General features: G+C 33.4%; 2 protein-coding genes across 2 annotated transcripts; both read left to right on the top strand.

The window, feature by feature from the left end:
* Positions 1–6,308: 6,308 nt before the first annotated feature.
* LOC112022389 (uncharacterized) lies at positions 6,309–9,900 on the top strand. The gene is made up of 3 exons (XM_024054981.2): positions 6,309–6,450; positions 7,445–8,039; positions 9,294–9,900. Exons 2-3 carry the CDS (start codon positions 7,574–7,576, stop codon positions 9,341–9,343), a joined length of 516 nt encoding a protein of 171 aa, XP_023910749.1. The 5' UTR covers positions 6,309–6,450; positions 7,445–7,573; the 3' UTR covers positions 9,344–9,900.
* Positions 9,901–13,279: 3,379 nt separating this feature from the next.
* LOC112021967 (protein NETWORKED 2A-like) lies at positions 13,280–17,952 on the top strand. The gene is made up of 2 exons (XM_065767743.1): positions 13,280–13,546; positions 14,333–17,952. The coding sequence occupies exons 1-2, from the start codon at positions 13,453–13,455 to the stop codon at positions 17,731–17,733; spliced, it is 3,495 nt and encodes a 1,164-aa protein (XP_065623815.1). The 5' UTR covers positions 13,280–13,452; the 3' UTR covers positions 17,734–17,952.
* The last annotated feature ends 498 nt before the right edge of the window (positions 17,953–18,450 follow it).

The raw sequence follows: 18,450 nt of genomic DNA, 5'->3' as shown, positions 1-18,450 counted from the left end.
TATGTAGAGGGATTATTCCGTGGGGTGGGAAATGACTAGCTCCATGATCGTACTTATTCTTTTTTAATTAAAAATTTTTTTATGAAAAAGGTACAAAAACAGATGCAAATGATAATTTTTCAAGAAAAGGAAAAGCACCGTGTTGACTCAGGTTGGTGTTTGTTCCACGTTAAGGATAACTTTTCAACGATTGATTTCCTTATTTTCAAGAAAATATCGGTTTCATTACTTAGTCATACATGTTATTCCTATCCTAAGCCTTGCAAAGATATTTTACTTTTAGTGGCCTCTAACGTCGAAGACTCTTAAGTCTTAACTAAAGAAGAAATAGAAATTCAAGACACTTAAAATGAGCTTTTTTTTTTTTTTAATTATTTATAAAATTTTAGAAAAGTTAAAATGAATTTTAATGCAATACAATTATTCAAAATACAAAATACAAAATACAAAAAAAAAAAAAAAAAAAAAAAAAAAAAGAAGGATACGCGACTTCTAAAATCATTATAAAAAAAAAAAAAATTTGAATAGAAAAATATATCATATATTGATAGAAGTGGAGGAATTTTGAAAGAGATAATGAGTAGATTCTTTTTTTTTTTTAAAAGAAGAAAATAATAAGAAGAAAGTAGAAACTAGAAGCTATATATAAATATTCATCTTTAAACAATGATTAGGCATTTGCTTGCGCATTCTCCTTCCTTTTTCAATTAGTATCCCTCCAACCGTCCAACGTATATAATTCAAGTACATGTCTCATGTATAATTCCCATCTTTTTAAATAAACTTTGTGCGAATTATTTGAAAAAAATTGCGGTGTATATATATATATATATAGTTCAAGTTGCACCACTCAATATTTTTTAATTTGACGTGAATATTTGACAAATTCACCGTTAATTCTTCGTATATTCTCCATGCTTGCAAAATTTCAAGGTGATCAAAGATTGATAGTCATGTCATCAATTAATTATTAAAATTTAAATTTTTGTAGTTTAAAATAATCCATAAAAAATGAGTTTATGGATCAAATGGTAAATAACATCTGATTGATATGAAAATTGGCATGCATGTGAAGTACATATAAAACATGTAATTCAACGGTTGGATTTTCAAAATATTAATTCAATAATAAGTTATTGGATGTAACATGAACTCAACCCTCCCTTCACATATATTGATTGAAAATTTTTTTCTTACTCCTCTCTCCCAAACCCAAACATGGTTTTGGAAATACGGGATTTCTTAAAAATACCTTTTTCTTAGACATGGACTTCATATAAGATGATGACCTTTAACTTTCCTTGACATTGTATTAAGTTTTAGGTACTATATTTTATTCACTGTTTGGTAAGCTGATAAGTGTTAATCCCAGCCTCTCAGATCCCCAATTCCTGCCTGGAGGATCAACACTAACGTGTAACAGGCCAAACAATCTTTTAAGTTTTATAATTGATGTTAAAACATACTAGGTTTAGTATTTGGTGTGTGATGTGTCTTACCATCATTCTTCTCAGAGCGAAGAGCTATATATAAAATTCACGACAAAAAAAAAAAAAAAAATCACAACATTTTACTTAATTGTTTAGTTGATATAATAAAAATTGTATTTATAATGAAATCATATAAAAATAATATTATTACTCGTCATATTATTCTTACCATCACTTACCATAAAGTCAATAGATTTACATTGAAAACTATATTTTTTTAATTGTCATATAAAATTAAAGTTAATATTATTCTAATCACAATCAATAATTTGTATGCCTCAAACACTCGTTTAGGATAGTTTGCGCATTATATATCATATTTGTATAAAGTTGAAATATATCACCGATGTGAAAATTTCATGGCCTTAACGTGTCACAGGACCATGGTGGCAGTGACATGTGGCATGCGCAAGATTGTGTGGTCGATGAAGGCAATAATTGTCATTGTCAGCCATGAATGATTGAATAAATAAGCTGATGGAATCATTCATGGACAACTTGTTAAATCACAGTAGTGGGATGGGGTTGAGTAAATCAGAGCTTTGTGGACCTGCCTTTTTTAGGTAGAGGATTGGCAAGTGTAGTACCAACATGTTTACTTTTGTCCCCATCTTAGGCCTTGGATGTGGATGAACTAACCAAGATTAGCCTCAACTTTTTATTGGTAGGATATGCATGGAATTGGCCGTATGAGCTTTGTTGTTTTTTAAGGTGGAATCGCATGTGTTAATGGATTATTCAATCTCTAATTTTTTGAGAATATAATATCAATAGAATTACTTTTTATTTATTTATTTATAGAGTTTCAATTTATAGTATTAGTTTCTGAAGAATATGCTATTGAGCGTAAGCGAAAATTGAACTACAAATTGAGAATTCATTCATCAAAAACTTTATCAGATAAGCTAACCATAATCTACTAATAATAGAATTACTGGATTATAGTTTTATGTGATATAATCATATAAGTTACTAGCAAATATGATAAATTTATTGTCATGTATGACCTTATTATTGACTGTTAAGATAAAAAAATAAAAATAAAAAGTAAAATAAAAAGGTTATCATATTCATATGACATGGTAGAACTTATAATCCAATTTATTTTTATATATTATGTTATTTAGTCTTATCACAATTCTATATATATATATATATAGAATTATAAAGCAATGTGATGTGAGTTACCAATAATATGTATATAACCCTATTGCTAGCATGAGTACCATATACCAAGAAACGTGTTATTATGGTAGACTTTCTAGTTGTCAGTGAATGTATTTTAAAAAGTAAAAAAAAAAAAAAAAGACTGTTTAATAATTAATCATATGCCCCAGTTCCTGGAAAAACTTGTAGGATCATAAAATACGTGGTCATATTCTCCTTCTCCTCTTGTGATTTGATTATCATTAATTGAATAAGGTGATATTAATGACATTCATAGGAAGAGTTATTTTCACATCCACTAAATGGTCTATTCAAAATCAGATTTACAAATAAATTCAACAGCCCACATGTGAGAGAGAGAGAGAGGCGCATATTGTTGACCGTGAAATGGTGGAAGTTTCTGTAATGCAACAACATGAACATGCAACTTCTCAATATTAATGATGAAAATCCGGAGTGGAAACGACAAAACTAAATACTCACACATCTATACTCAGCAATAAATAAATAAATAAATATCAAAAGATAAATTATATACAGGGGTAATCTACCTATAAATTTAGAGAATTCAAGTCTATTTTTTGTAAAATATACTGAGATATATATTTACTAATATCTCTCAACTGGATTATTACTTATCTAAAATTTTTCTGAATAGTTAATAAAAATATGACAACGCCATCAAATAGTTGACAGATAACAGTGACACCCTCTTTTTATAAGTTTTTATTTTTATTTTTAGTAGAAGTTTATTTTCCATTGAATGGTATAATTTATAAATAAATATAGAATGTCCAAAATATAATAATATACGGCGAAGGTTTAACTTCAATTGGAGTAAATTTTATTTGAGCACAATTTTCTTCGCTTAGAGGAATCTCTTTTAGTCTATTATGTGGGCCATTGCTCGCATAACTATCCACATTACTCATTAAATAGATAATGTGGCTAAATATACACATAAAATAGTAAATGGTTTTATCAATTGTCAAGTAGTGGATTAGATAACTTTTCTTACAAACTAATTTAGAGGAAAACTTTCTCCACATTAGCACATGATGGATAGAGATGTCCAATAATTTGGTTTGAAATAATCGTCCAAAAATCTTGTAGTTTAATGATATTATATGATCTCTTTTGCAAGAAGAATTGAAGTTCGAATCTCCCCATTGTTGTAACTATTGAATTATTCAAAAAAAAAAAAATCACCTCAAAACCTATTACATGGAGATTAAGATGAATTGTTATTTGGACCGCAACATAATATATATTTGAAATAGGTAAATAGTGAGGGTGGAAAGTGGAGTCTAAATCTCAGACATGTGGTATATCACAAAAATGATGCAATGACAATCAGAGAGTTAATTCTTGGTTTTCCTCAACTCTTCTCAGGCCAATTCTATGTAGTTGGTAGGCATTTCTCTCTCTCTTTTCCTCGTGTAATTCATCGACATCAAGTACTTGGCCTAATAAGAGTTGAAGGAAACTAGGAATCAGCCTATATGTTAAGTTTCTAAGCTATATATCCTAAAGTACGGATATGGTGGAATTTTATAAGAAGTATGGCAGTGATTACTTCAAGGGAATCTGACCTCCTAAGATAGAAAGAAATGAGAGTGAGAGAAGGAATACTCTTCTAAACATAGTTGGCACGATCAGTTATACCACAGTTGGCCTGTACAGTTAGTTAGTTATCCCAACTAATTCTAACCATAAAAACTCACTCTACTACCTGTACAACACTCTTGATACAACCCACATGTACATAGAACACAGACATACAGTTAGTTAAGTTATCCCAACTGATTCTAACAACTAACTAACTCTACTACCTGTAAAACACTTGATACAACCCACATTTACACAGTAACAAGTATACAAGACTAACTTAAAATTAAGGCCTAAGACTATAATTTTTCTCTATTAATATATTCTTCCCACAAATATCATTACCATTAAATTATCACTTAAACTCCTATCACATAATATATTATTTTCTATAAAAATAAAAAAACATAAACTTCGTTACGAAAGTAAAGTCAAATTGGTTATAAGTATATTTTTACTGTTTAGTAATACATCTTCCATTCAAACCAATAAATTGAGAGATAAATTTGCACGCCTACTAAGGTGGGGTAACTCTATTCCCTTGCCGACTAACATGAAAATTGGGAAAAACAAAAGTTCAGATTAGATTCAAGGAATTTTGGTCAAATCTATGTTGGTATTTATGTTTTTAATTGTAAAGAAAATTGTTTAAATTGGAGCACGTGCCGCTCGTGCGTCATCTGTGGAGTAAAAAAGCCCCAAAAACTAAAGGCGGAACACACTAAACTGTTGGTACACTATTGGGTGAAAGTAGCTTGAGCAATTCATGCACGCAACGCAAGTGCGTGGTCATTCAAGCGACCACGTCGCCATTATCATGATTACCAAACTTGACCATTTTTACGAGCTTCCTTCTGGCTAATTTCCAAGTATCTTCCCAGCACATCAACTCTCAACTTTGTAATAATTCAATTCCACCCTACTCTCAAGTCTCATCTACAGTTACCTTAAAATTTTCATAATTTTGTTTTTCACTATTTTAGGATTCGTATATTCTAAAGCAATATTATAGCAATTGCAACTTATATCATCTTAAAATCTTGACTATTAGGATTCATGATTCATCTAAAGTGAGGTCATAGCAATCCATCACAACTTATCATCCGTAAATAATATGATTCATATAAAGTGATATGATTGTTTTAGCAAGTTGTGAAGAAAAAAAAAAAGAGGCTTTATAGGCATCCAAACAATAATTCTATGACCCAGAAGGAAAAAAAAAATCATTTAGTCCCAATTCTTGTAATTACACATCATGTTGTTTTCATTAAAAAGAAAAAAAAAAATCATGTTGTAATTGATATATAGTAAAAAATAAAAATCATGTTATTAACATAAAAGTAATGTTATGTTTAGTTTTAAGTGATAAAAGTAACATTATATCAAATTACAATTCGACATTTCAATAAATTGTGAAAAATGTTATATCATTGACCCGTATACAAAGCTACATGCTCCTTCTACTTGTGGAAAAAGTATCTCATAGCATCTTTTTATGGATTGCTTGTGATAGATTTCCTAGCATGAAAGTGGCTATTTATAAGACAATATAAGATACACTTTCTTAATTGTAGGACTCACATACCCTTATCTTTAGATGTACACATCTTTAGATTTATACACGTGTAAGCAAGTAGTGCCTCCATTCCATACATATTGTTGCGCAAGATTAAATCTTTTAAAAGGATAAAAGTACCTTCAAACTAATTTAGAGAAACGTCCAATTTATTATTTGGTGATTTATAAAATCATCTATACTTATTCTTTAAATAGGTCCTATGATTAAAAATACACCTGATTAAATTGTGAATTTGAATAATTTTCCATTAATAATCTGGTTTGGACTTTGGAGATAAACTTTTGTCTTAGTTTTAGGTTTTATTAATAAAACTGTTTTGAACAATTTTCCACTAATAATCTGGTTTGGACTTTGAAGATAAACTTTTGTCTTGTCTTTGTTTTTTTTTTTTTTAGCTGTCAAACTATTGGAGACCTTAGAGCAATCCAAGGGTGTCCAACACGCTATAAAAGATTATAGAAGAATAGAACTCCAACTCTCTCTCTCTCTCTTTGTTTCTCTGAGTGATTCTCTCTTTAAAAAAAAAAAAAACTGATTCTTTCTTCCGAGAGAGGTAAAACTTAACAGCCCAAGACTCCATTGCTTTAATGTAAATCTGGCTTCAAGGTACATGGATAAAAAACTGTCTTTTTATTTCTTTATCTGGGTACATTGAATCTTCTTCAAATATTCGAAGTCTGAGGGACACGGCAAGAATTTTAGTGCTTTTTTTTTTCTTCTTTTGTTTGTTGGGATTGTTGGTTTTCAAAAGGTAGTTTTGGCTGTTTTTCTCATTTCATAGGATTTGAAGAATCCAAGAATTTATAGAGAAGCTGGATTGTTTTTTTTTTCTTCTTTGTTTTATTCAAGTACTTCTATTTTTAATTTGTTTTGTTCGATATCATGTTTTTGCGTTCATTTCTGTGCTTGATTGATCAGAAAGTCCAAAACTAAAACATGGGTTTTGATTGTTTTGATGATTTAGCAAACGGGAAAGTTTGTATTTTTTTAAAAAAATTGTTAAGATTTGGCTGTGTGAATGAGCCCTTTAATTAAGTTTGGCTCTGAGGTTTTTATTTTTATTTTTTGTTATTGTTAAATGTCTCGTTTATTGCATTATTTTAGAGCGCTAAATTTGGTAAATACGTGTTTTCTTCTTTAGGAAAGATGGGTTTTTGACTATCTAATTCAGGAATCTCTATGTGTGTGTGTGTGTCTCCATCCAATGTATGTTATAGTGGAGGTTATGTAACTCTGTGTTGTGTTTTTTTTTTCTTCTTTAAACACCCTGCATATTTGGTTGCCAAAAAAATGAGAAGGAAAGAAAAGGAAAAGGAAAAGGGAAATAATGGAGCTTTTGAAAAATGTTGTTAATTGATAAAAAAGGCACTTCCTAAGATTTCTCTGCAAGCAAACTAACCAAACTTATATAATTTTCATTTAAAGCTATAGCTTTTGCTGCTTATTGTTCATGAAAATGAGTGTTTTTTTGTTTTTTTATTTTATTTTTCGGTTTATATATGTATTTCTTATCAGTAATGCTTGAATTGAGCTTGAATATATGACTTCCTTTTGTTGTTCATGTATGTTCATTGTCATTGATAAATTGTTCTCAATGTAGATTATTGCTTCAAGGCAGATACTATTACCAGTTTGGGCTTTAAAGAATAGGATCACAAGATAAAGAAACTGGTTGGATTTTACACTAAATAGTTGGTGCCAAGAGCTTAGGAATTTTTAAGTCAATTCTATGGCTGTGGCTTTTACCAATCTCTCTTGGTGGTTGTGGAGTGGGAAACAAAAAGAGCCTAGAATCTCCAATGGGTCTTCGATGAATCCTTCATCTGATACGAGTATATGGGAATCTGATGCTCTGAAACTCCCTTTGGTTAAAGGGACCCAAATGTCCTTCTCATCAAGAAGGGTGAAGCGCAAACGGCATAGTCGGGAAGAGCGGAAAATTGATAGGGAATATGATGTTGTTATTGTACCATCTGATGGGGAATGTATTTCGGGTTCAGAGTCTGATGATTCAGATTGGTCAATTGGATGGTTAGAGCCTCATGGACCCGGGTTTCAGAGTGATGATGATGATGCTGATGACAGTTTTGCCGTGCTGGTTCAATGCTATGGTCATGGCTATCATGATATGGTGGAGAACTCGAAGAACAATATCTTGAGCACTGTTGGCAACATCCCAGATAGTTATATAGATGGTGAGAGCTTCTTCTTCTTCATGTTCCCTCCTTCCCCTTCCCCACTCCCTCCTTACATGAGTTCTATTCCTGGGGCCCAGACAGTTTTTAGTGTTTTTGATACATGAAATATAATTGACTAAATTACCTTTTGATCATTATATTAAGGGATTTTGCTTTCGTGTTGAATACAAATCATAACTTTTATGCTATCAATCTGGCAATCGTGTAGGGTCACGTCCTTTTGTATTGCTAATAGTTTAGGATCATATCAGAATCAGAAAAGGGTAATGTTTCATCTACAGAAATAATTTGTTAGTTAAATGCAGCAGCCATGGTTATTTGGGTTTGTACTTTCATGTGATGCAAAGGAAAAATCTTAATTTTGTATTATTTGGTAGTCATACAGAGAATTAGATGGCTCAATTGAGCCTGTTAATTTTTCTGACATTCAATGTAAATAAATAAAAACTTGCAATTTCTGGGTCTTAACAAATTGAAAGTGGGAGAAGGTCATATAGGAAGCAACATCTGTCAAAGCCCTGATGCAATAACCTTGAGTTAGCTAAAACGTGTAGAAACATGGACTTGATGAGATGTGTGGACATTGTAGGCCATAGAGTTGTTGCATATAACTAAGTTCTGATAGTGGGTTTGTAAATTGCATCAAACACTTGCTAATGAGCTCTAGCTTAATGGTACTTCCTCCTTCATTAAGAACAGGGTGGAGGGTGCGGGTGAGGTTATGGGTTCAAAATTCACTGTGTGTTGTGTATAAAAGAAAAGAAAGACCTTCAAAAATTATCACTTTTAGCATTACGTTGCTTAACATATAAAGATACAGGCGACCAACCAAGCTGTCAAACTAATATGACTGATAGCTGCTGATACATTTTCTGTATTGGTAAAGTCTGCCAGTAGAGGATATAGTTATCAATTTGAAGCATGGGAGAAGTGAAGGTGGGACCTGGGGCTGCCAGGACCTGCACAAAGAGGATTGTGTCAATTTTAGCATGATATAATTGATGGGGTAATCAACAATCAGATTATGTCTAGTATGAGATTTCAAGGCCAACATAGTTAGGGAAGGGGCATTCCATTGATCGAATGTTCTTCAACTTTGTGAATCCCAAGTCTCCTTTCCCTTTCCTTCCATGGCATTCGGCCTGTGCATTTGAAATTTTCATGCATCCAATTGATTATTGTTTAATTGCATTATTTACATGAGTTGATTGTCTTACTCATTTCTTCTCTGTATTTTGCTTCACTGTGCAGAAAGTGAGAAATACATGGAACAGTGGCTCTCTTCTCTTCGAAGCAGCTGACATCTAGGACTTGCTGGTGATTACATTTGGTACTTCTCACACTGCTTTTGTAAACAATTCTACATTTTGTATATAGTAGAAGAAACAAAAATTAAAAAGAAAAAAAAAAGTTAGAAAAAAAAAAAAAAAAGGAAAAAGAGAATATGTATGAAGTTTCTACTAGAAAGGATTGACTCCGACGAATAGCAGTGGTGAAGGATGAGGGATGGATGGTTTTCCCAGTGTTGGGAGGGGGCTTACTTTCTCACTATTTCTATCTGGGTTGACTGGAAGGAATGACCTGCTGCTATTAAGATTTGAGGGTGTATATATAATCTCTGTGATATAATTGTAATGAGTGTTTAGCCATAAAAAGTAGAAAAAGAGAGAAGGAAAAAAAACAAGGTGAGTTAACTAGAAAATTTTTAAGAATGTGAAGCCAAAAATTGGGCTAAAGTGAAAGAGTTGTACGAGTGTGTGCTGCAATTCTTTGATGTATAAATGTCTGTGCATATGGGAAACAGTATTATGTTTGATTCTAATGTAAATAATAAGAGAATTGTAAATATTATGTGAAATACTAAGATGACCTCTCTCTCTCTCTCTCTCTCTCTCTCTCGTGCACGCATGCAGGCTGAATCACATAGAATTCGCTCATTGGATTGTTACATTAGGTGATTTGGTATACCTGTGTAAGAGTGTGCATGCCCGTGCGTGCTAAATCACATGGAATTCACTCATTGCATTGTTACATGGGTGATTTGGCATACCTATCGCAAGAGATACTTTCTTGTGTGTTGTGTGGATATGCATATCAAATTTAATATCACTAGGCATAAGCAGAAGGTCTGCATAATTTAAATATTTGGGATGGAAGGATTTTAACCACCGCCACTATCATAAAAATTCTGTTAATTCCTCAATTGAAAAGTGAAAATGGTGTGGAAGAGAATGCAATTTGGGAACAGTTGAAGGACTTGTATACCAGAAGAATGAAACAGGGAAGTTAATAATAAATTCCAAATTTTCTTTATCAATACCAAACACATTTGTGCACTAGTGAGTTCCAGTCAATATCTATCTGACTAATACATATACATATAATTGACAAGAACCTCCCGTTTTATGAGTCACAAAACAGAGATGTGTATCAAAGCAATCTTTCTTAATCATTCATGTCAAATCATTTAAACTCAACAGCTTTCCTAAACATGCTCCGCCGATCATATTTTATCATGGCCTTGGGAAAGTAACAATATTGAGTATACATTTCATATGATTGTGCTAGGTGAAAAAGACACAATCGATCTTCTATTACTTTTTAACAAATGGAAAGCATACATAATAGAGTTATGCTACGGATCGTCGGATACTCTTCAAAATTGACATTCTTTACTTACATATATATCACATACTCAGCTCAAAAGCTCACCTCGTTGGGACTCTTTTTTCTTTTTTCTTTTTGGGTAAAAAAAAATAGTTAGGGATGGGTGACCGGTGTGGTTTCCCTACCTAAGCACGAACATAATAACACCCTTTCCGCTCTCAAGTTAAGACCCAATGCCACATACACTCGCAAGCTCACCTCATTGGGACTCATCACTATCCAAAGCATACACCACTTGGGTTATAAAATTGTCGGCCAACATGATATTCTTAAAGCAGCCAGTGAATCAGTCAGCAATAATAAGCTCTTGAAGTCGCTTTTTTGCACCAATCTACAAGCTTAGCAATATAAATGTTTTTGGCTTGAAATACAAGTCCAGGGTGTTCAAAATTCTTTGATGGTGAAAAGTGAAGGTGCACGATCTTGATTCAGTCAATAAAGTCGGGCGTCATGGGGTTACATCACAAAACAAAATGTTTATTTCAATTTTGTTTCTGCGTGAAAGTAAATGCAATGAATGGAAACACAAGAAGTCATGTCCATAGAGACTGAGCAAAAGGTAGTCTAAGCTTAGTATTAAAACAAAGACATAAAAGGGTGTGAATTAAAGCTGGCAAATACATGTTTTTCCAACTAGCTTCCTTGGTTAAATGAATCAGCCACTTGATCATTGGTTCTTCTTTCCAATTATAATGCAATAATATGAACGTCACAGTTTAATAAGGGTCTGCAAGAAGAATACAAATCCGCAGCCATTGATCCCACTCTACAAGAATTTTCATTTGTAAAGTGACTATTGCGTAAAGGGTATGCAACGGTAACACTATATATATATATATATATATATATAATTGAAGCCAAAATTGAAAGAAAATCTATTTAGATTCTCAATTTTGCATCACATGTCCATCTAATTTTTTATTTTTAGAGTCAAGTGAGTTATTGGGTTCAAAATCCGAAGAGATTATCCATAGTTCTAATCCACAATTCCTATAAACTTCCAAATTCTCTCTCTGTCTCATACCGTTGGCCTCTAAAGAGATTTTTTTTTTCACCTTCCTCTCTGCATATCTACATAGGTTGTCGATCTTCCCATCAAACACAAACACCTAATATTTCTCCATCTCTTACCTCTTTCAAGTGACAAAGGTCTCTAATAAAATACTAAATTCTATTCAATTTTAAATCATAATACGTTACAATTGCTAATAGAATAAGAAATAGTCCCTAAAAACTCAAAACATGAATCAAATCTTTTTACCAAAAAAAGACTGATTAAACTACTTCAATTCAACCGCACTTCATTTTTTTTTTTTTTCAATTTTAAAAAATAATATTAATGTAACATTTAACAAAACTCGTGCATTGCACATGTTGCAAGCTAGTCCTTAAGAAAGGTCAAATACAATACCTACATTAACAAGGTTGTTTTGGGTCCATTTTTTTGGACTCAAAAGTTATTACCTTTTGTTAAGACTAGGCCATCTCTACGGGCCCAAAGTGATATGCAAGTGGTTGTTGGGCTCTCATTTTAACAAGGCTACTTGGTGATGGTAAGGTGGGCTTTTAAAGGTAAGTTTGAATTAACTTTTTACAATATTTTTAAAATGCAAATTTTAAAGATAGAATTTATTTTTATTAATTTTCAGCAAACAATCTTCCAACAAAAGAAAACTAATACAACACACTAAATTTAGAAGGAAACACAACTCACAACAATGTAGACTCTCACAATATTGGCACAATCCACCAGGTCACGCATTCCAATCCTAAGGCGCATGTTGTTATAGACAAGATATTCCAGTTGTAATACACTAGGAGTATTTCTAACCATAGCAGCAATATTTCATTCTTTGCTAGCAACAATTCCAGTTCATTGGGCTACCAACAATATCAGGACTATGTTAAAAATGATGTGTTGCAACTTAATAGATGGTCAAAAAAGTTGTAATCGATCCCAAAAAAAAAAAAAAAAAAAAAAAAACACCAAACAGAGACATCTATAATCTATAATATATATAAGATTGAAGCAATTTTATTTTTAGTTGACCTATAATAAAAGCTTTTAAAATTTCACAATTTTACAAATTATTATTTTAATAATTATTTTAATTAAATTTAAGTTCCATCCTATATTTAAACTCTCAATTACCATTTTGGCACATCATGTTTTCTTTAAATAAAAGAAAAAAAAATCATTCATCCTTATTAAAAGGAGTACTCCCCTAACAAATGCCTATTAATAATCACTATAATTATCAAATAACATATTTAAAAAAAAATTATTATTATGTTAATTGTTATGTTCACAACATTTTCACAATACTAACACAACAAATTCTATGTGCCATTCAATCAAAAAAATAAAAATAAATAAAAAACTAAAACTACTACGTGCCAAGTTGTTATTTTCAAATGTAGATTCAGATTAGAACTAATAACAACTGCCACCTAAGATTTGTTATAAAAATATTGTGGACTTAGCCTATTAGTGAACTTTTATGCATTGAACTTTAAAGGCCTCCAAAATTAGCTTTCAATTTCATTTGATCTATCACCTATACCTGTGGCGAAGTATCCTCCTCTCCATGCCTGGTTCCATAATCAGGCATTGCACCTAGCTGCTTTTCTCTTTTGCCATCTCCTCCTTCCTTTCACCTTCACCTTCACCTCACCATCAAAGTTTTTTCTTTGATGGGTTGCTTGTCTTTGGATTTTCTCTGAAAAAGAAAAAGAAGAGAGAATGTTGCAGAGAGCAGCAAGCAATGCATATTCATGGTGGTGGGCTAGCCACATCAGGACAAAGCAGTCAAAATGGCTGGACCAAAACCTCCGAGGTATATATTCAATGCATGTTTGGTTTTTATTAATTAATACCAATCTGGGGGTTTCTCAGTTCTTTTTTTTGATGGGGGGGTATTTCTTAGTTCTTATATTAACACATTATTTCAATGTAGAACATTTCACTTTTACGTTGGTTTGGTTTGACTCTTATTTGGTTCTGCCTTTGCACTTCGAGTCTATTTTAATTTTCTCAACTTATCTTTTTAACCGTGTTAGAAAATGGTTGACTATAGGCGTAAATTATACCTTCCTCTCACATAATCGTGGGATTCCTCTTAACATAAGAGGAACGTGTTATAGACTGTTTGCATTGAATAATTTTACATAAATGTTCATCTATTCCCTTGCATGGAATTACGTTCATTTGTTCTTCACTGGTATCCATATATATAGATTTCATTGATCCATTTTCTGAAAGCCTACACCTAGAACATTGTAACTCAAAGGATCACCATGACATAATAATTTAAGATCAAATATAACCTGAAATTGGCATGAAAAATATAATAATATAGTTGTCTATTATGTCAACTGCAATCTGCAATTCCTTCAGGTACGTACGGCGGTACCATTATCATTCAAAGGGATATAAACATTTCTTCTAAACTTATTTTTGATTTTGTAAGAAAGATTGTTGAATGGTTTCATTGCTTTCAAATTTGTCTTTGAATTTCCAAGTTATATAATGTAGATTTTACTTTATTAAGAACGGTTACGCATTTATATTTTGAGAGACTATTGTAACCACTAGCTATTGACATGCATTTTCAAATTAACAGATATGGAGGAGAGGGTGAAAAACACTCTCAAAATCATTGACCAGGAAGGGGACTCCTTTGCACAGAGGGCAGAAATGTACTACAGGAAGAGGCCGGAACTTGTATACTTCGTGGAAGAATCATTTCGGGCATACCGGGCTCTGGCAGAGAGATATGATCGCCTATCAACAGAGCTACAAAGTGCCAACCACACCATTGCCACAGTTTTTCCTGAGCGGGTTGAGTATGCAATAGGTGATGATGTAGAAGAAGAAGAAGAAGAAGAAGAAAATCTCCCTGGAACATCCACTTCTTTTAATGATCCAAAAAAATTGGACATGGTTGATGAGGCTGTCCCTAATTCAAGTATCCCAAAAGTCCCCAAGCTTCCATCTAAAGATTTCAGAAGCCTATCTATGTCGACCTCAAGGAAAGGTCCACCCAAGAGGACCTCTAGTTCTGCTAAAGCTGCTGTTATTCAAACTTCAGGACTGAGCAAAGCTGAGGCATTAAAAGAGATTGATATGCTTCAGAAAGAAATTTTGGCACTACAAACTGAAATGGAATTTGCACAAAGGTTGTATGAACGTGGATATGAAAAGTACTGGGAAATTGAAAACCAAATCACTGAAACACATAAAAGAGTTTGCAGCTTACAAGACGAGTTTGGCATAAACAATGTTATTGAAGATGATGAAGCGCGAAGTTTGATGGCTACCAGCGCTCTGAAATCATGCCAACAGACTTTAGTTATGTTGCAAGAGAAACATGAGAAATCAGTGGAGGATGCAAACGCAGAGCACCAAAGGATTAAGAAAGCCCATGAGAAGTTTGGGACCCTTAAAGGTGAAATTCTTTCGAAACAAATGAATTGGCAGGAGAGCATGAGACCTGAATTGAAGGACTTAGACCAAGAGATAATTGATGAGGAACAAGAGAGACATGACATTCTTTCAAAACAAACAAATTGGCAGGAGAGCATGAGACCGGAATTGAAGGACTTAGAACAAGAGAAACATGATAAGATTGTGAAACTAGCTGATGTGAATTCAAAAACCTCTCTCACTGTGATGGAACTGGCAGAGAATATTGATCAACTTGTAACTCATGTTGTTGCTCTTGAAACTTCTGTCTCTTCTCAGGTTGTTTTGGTGAATAGACTAAGGTCAGAAACAGATGAACTTCATGCACACATTAGAAGCTTGGAAGAGGCCAAGAAGACTCTGATGCAAAGTTCGGACATAATGAGTAACAGGATAAAAGAGTTAGAGGAGGAGGTGCTGAGAATGAAAAATCAGATCCAATGTTTGACAGACCAAAATAATAACCTCCAAACACATTCCACAGAAGCAAGTTGTAACCTTGCTCATCTTTCTGGGAACTTTCCGAGTGTGAAGCAGGATGAGGAGGTTGAGGAAGTCAGAGCTGTTCCTGATGCCAAAGCAGAAGAGAACTTGGATGAAGAAAGTGATAAGATGGCTCCTTACGGATCAACTATCTCAAAGGATGTGATGGCAGAAAAGGCAGAGAAGAATGATGATGACACTCTAGCACTCAATAATTCCGTTGAAGTTGAAGGAGAAAACCAGCCTAACTCAAGCAATGACTTCAGTTTGATGCCTGAAAAAGAAAAAACTCTAGAAAGTGATGAGATGGCTCCTTATGAATCAATTATCTCAAAGGATGTGATGGCAGAAAAGGTAGAGAAGAATGATGATGACACTCTAGCACTCAATAATTCCACTGGAGTTGAAGGAGAAAACCAGCCAAACTCAAGCAATGACATCAGTTTGATGCCTGAAAAAGAAAAAACTCAAGAAAGTGACAAGATGGCTCCTTATGAATCAATAATCTCAAAGGATGTGATGGCAGAAAAGGTAGAGAAGAATGATGATGACACTCTAGCACTCAATAATTCCGGTGAAGTTGAAGGAGAAAACCAGCCTAACTCAAGCAATGACCTCAGTTTGATGCCTGAAAAAGAAAAAACTCAAGAAAGTGATATGATGGCTCCTTATGAATCAATAATCTCAAAGGATGTGATGGCAGAAAAGGTAGAGAAGAATGATGATGACACTCTAGCACTCAATAATTCTATTGAAGTTGAAAGAGAAAACCAGCCTAAGTCAAGCAATGACCTCAGTTTGATGCCTGAAAAAGGAAAAACTCAGGAACCAATACAGCAGGAAAGAGATGAGAAGCAAGATTCACCTGAGACAGTAGATGGGAATCTTGACGTTAAGCCACATGATTCAGAGGCCAAGGAGGAAGAAGATCAACCAATCTGGAATTCACTTTTTGTAAAGGGGTTAGAGGACAGAGAAAAGATTCTGCTAGAGGAGTTAACTACAGTTCTTACTAATTATAAGTCAGTAAGGAACACGCTCAATGAAGTGGAGCAGAAAAACCGGGATAGCATCTTTGAACTGGCAATGCAGGTAAGAGAAATGAAGAGTGCTATTACCTCGAAAGATGAGGTGATCCAATCTTTACAACAGAAATTAGGCAGCCTAACAGTAGGACCTTACACTACACCAGAAAATAAATACGTACAACAGGACATGCCTCAAACATCTCGGGGCCCCCGTTCGGACCAACATTTACTCGCTGATTTCTTTGGTGAAATATATCCTAATTCCACAGAAACAAATGAAAAATCACATGGACACTTGAAATTATTACTAGAGAATGACAAAAATAAGATGAGGAGGCTAAATCATATAACGAAACAAAATGCTACTTTAGCTATTCAAGAAAAAATTCGTTCAGACATTGATGATCTGTTGGAGGAAAACCTGGAATTCTGGTTGAGGATTAGCTCTTCAGTTCAGCAGTTACAAAAGTTCCAATCTTCAATCCAAGATTTGCGTGAAGAGTACCAGAAACTAAAAAATAAACAGCATGAAGGAAGTGGTAAAAAACATTCTTTACAATCAGATGCCAGACCAATATACAGACACCTGAGAGAGATACAAACTGAACTATCATTATGGTTGGAACATAATGCAGTACTGAAAGATGACCTACAGAATAGATTCTCATCCTTATGCATCATTCAAGCTGAGATATCAACAATATCCAATACAGATTCCAAAGCAGATAAGACAAATCTTTGTAAATATCAGGCTGCAAAGTTTCAAGGTGAGATCCTCAACATGAAACAGGAGAACAATAAGATTTTTGAGGAACTTCATGCAGGGCTCAATCGTGTGAAATCACTGAAGGTTGATGTTGAGAAGATGCTGACACAACTGGATGAGGAACTTGGGTTAAAGAAGTACTTAACAAATCGGGCTCGAATTCCCTTAAGGTCTTTCTTATTTGGGGTTAAGTCGAAGAAGCAAAAGCCATCAATCTTCTCATGTGTGACTCCAGCATTACAGAAACAATACAGTGATATGGCAGCTGGACTTACAAAGTAGATTAGCCTTTCTCTACTTTTCTTTGTTTTATTCACTTTTTAGTGTATCAAGAATCATTGTCTGGAATCTTTTCTCTTCATTCTGATTGTATTAGATAACCTTTGCAGATAGAAATTGAAGAGAGGTTATTGTTGCCTTACATTGTGTTTGTTGTATAATAGATGATTTAATAGGGATCATCCCCCTTTATTTCAATCTTCATTTCTCGTATTTCATTTCAGTGAAACAAAAAACTTTTCATGTCTTTATTTCTATATGGTAATGCATTTATCTTCCCATGGATTTCCACACACATATATATTCGTACAAGAAAGCCGTAAATATGCATTTGGCAAATTCAAGTCTGCTAATACTGGCCAAAACCCTCCTAAATCAATGGCATTACTTGGTTCTTTCTACGGGAAGAAATTGGATTCAAAACCTTCTCCACAACTCATTGAATGTACACACGCACGCACACACAAAAGTATGGTAATACTGTGGCCAAGAGTTGTTAATAGGAACCAAGATCAAGTACATGGTCATCCAAAGAGGATAAATCAAAGCTGGGATCTTCTGCAATTATATTTCTTAATTACAAAGTAGATTAGCCTTTCTCTACTTTGCTTTGTTTTATTCACTTTTTAGTGTATCAAGAATCATTGTCTGGAATCTTTTCTCTTCATTGTGATTGTCTTAGATAGCCTTTGCAGTTAGAAATTGAAGAGAGGTTATTGT

This window comes from Quercus suber, unplaced genomic scaffold (assembly GCF_002906115.3).
Source record: "Quercus suber isolate HL8 unplaced genomic scaffold, Cork oak 2.0 scaffold_843, whole genome shotgun sequence".
Lineage (NCBI taxonomy): Eukaryota > Viridiplantae > Streptophyta > Magnoliopsida > Fagales > Fagaceae > Quercus > Quercus suber.
The sequence above is the reverse complement of the archived record's forward strand: the minus strand, read 5'-3'. Positions and strand labels throughout refer to the sequence as shown.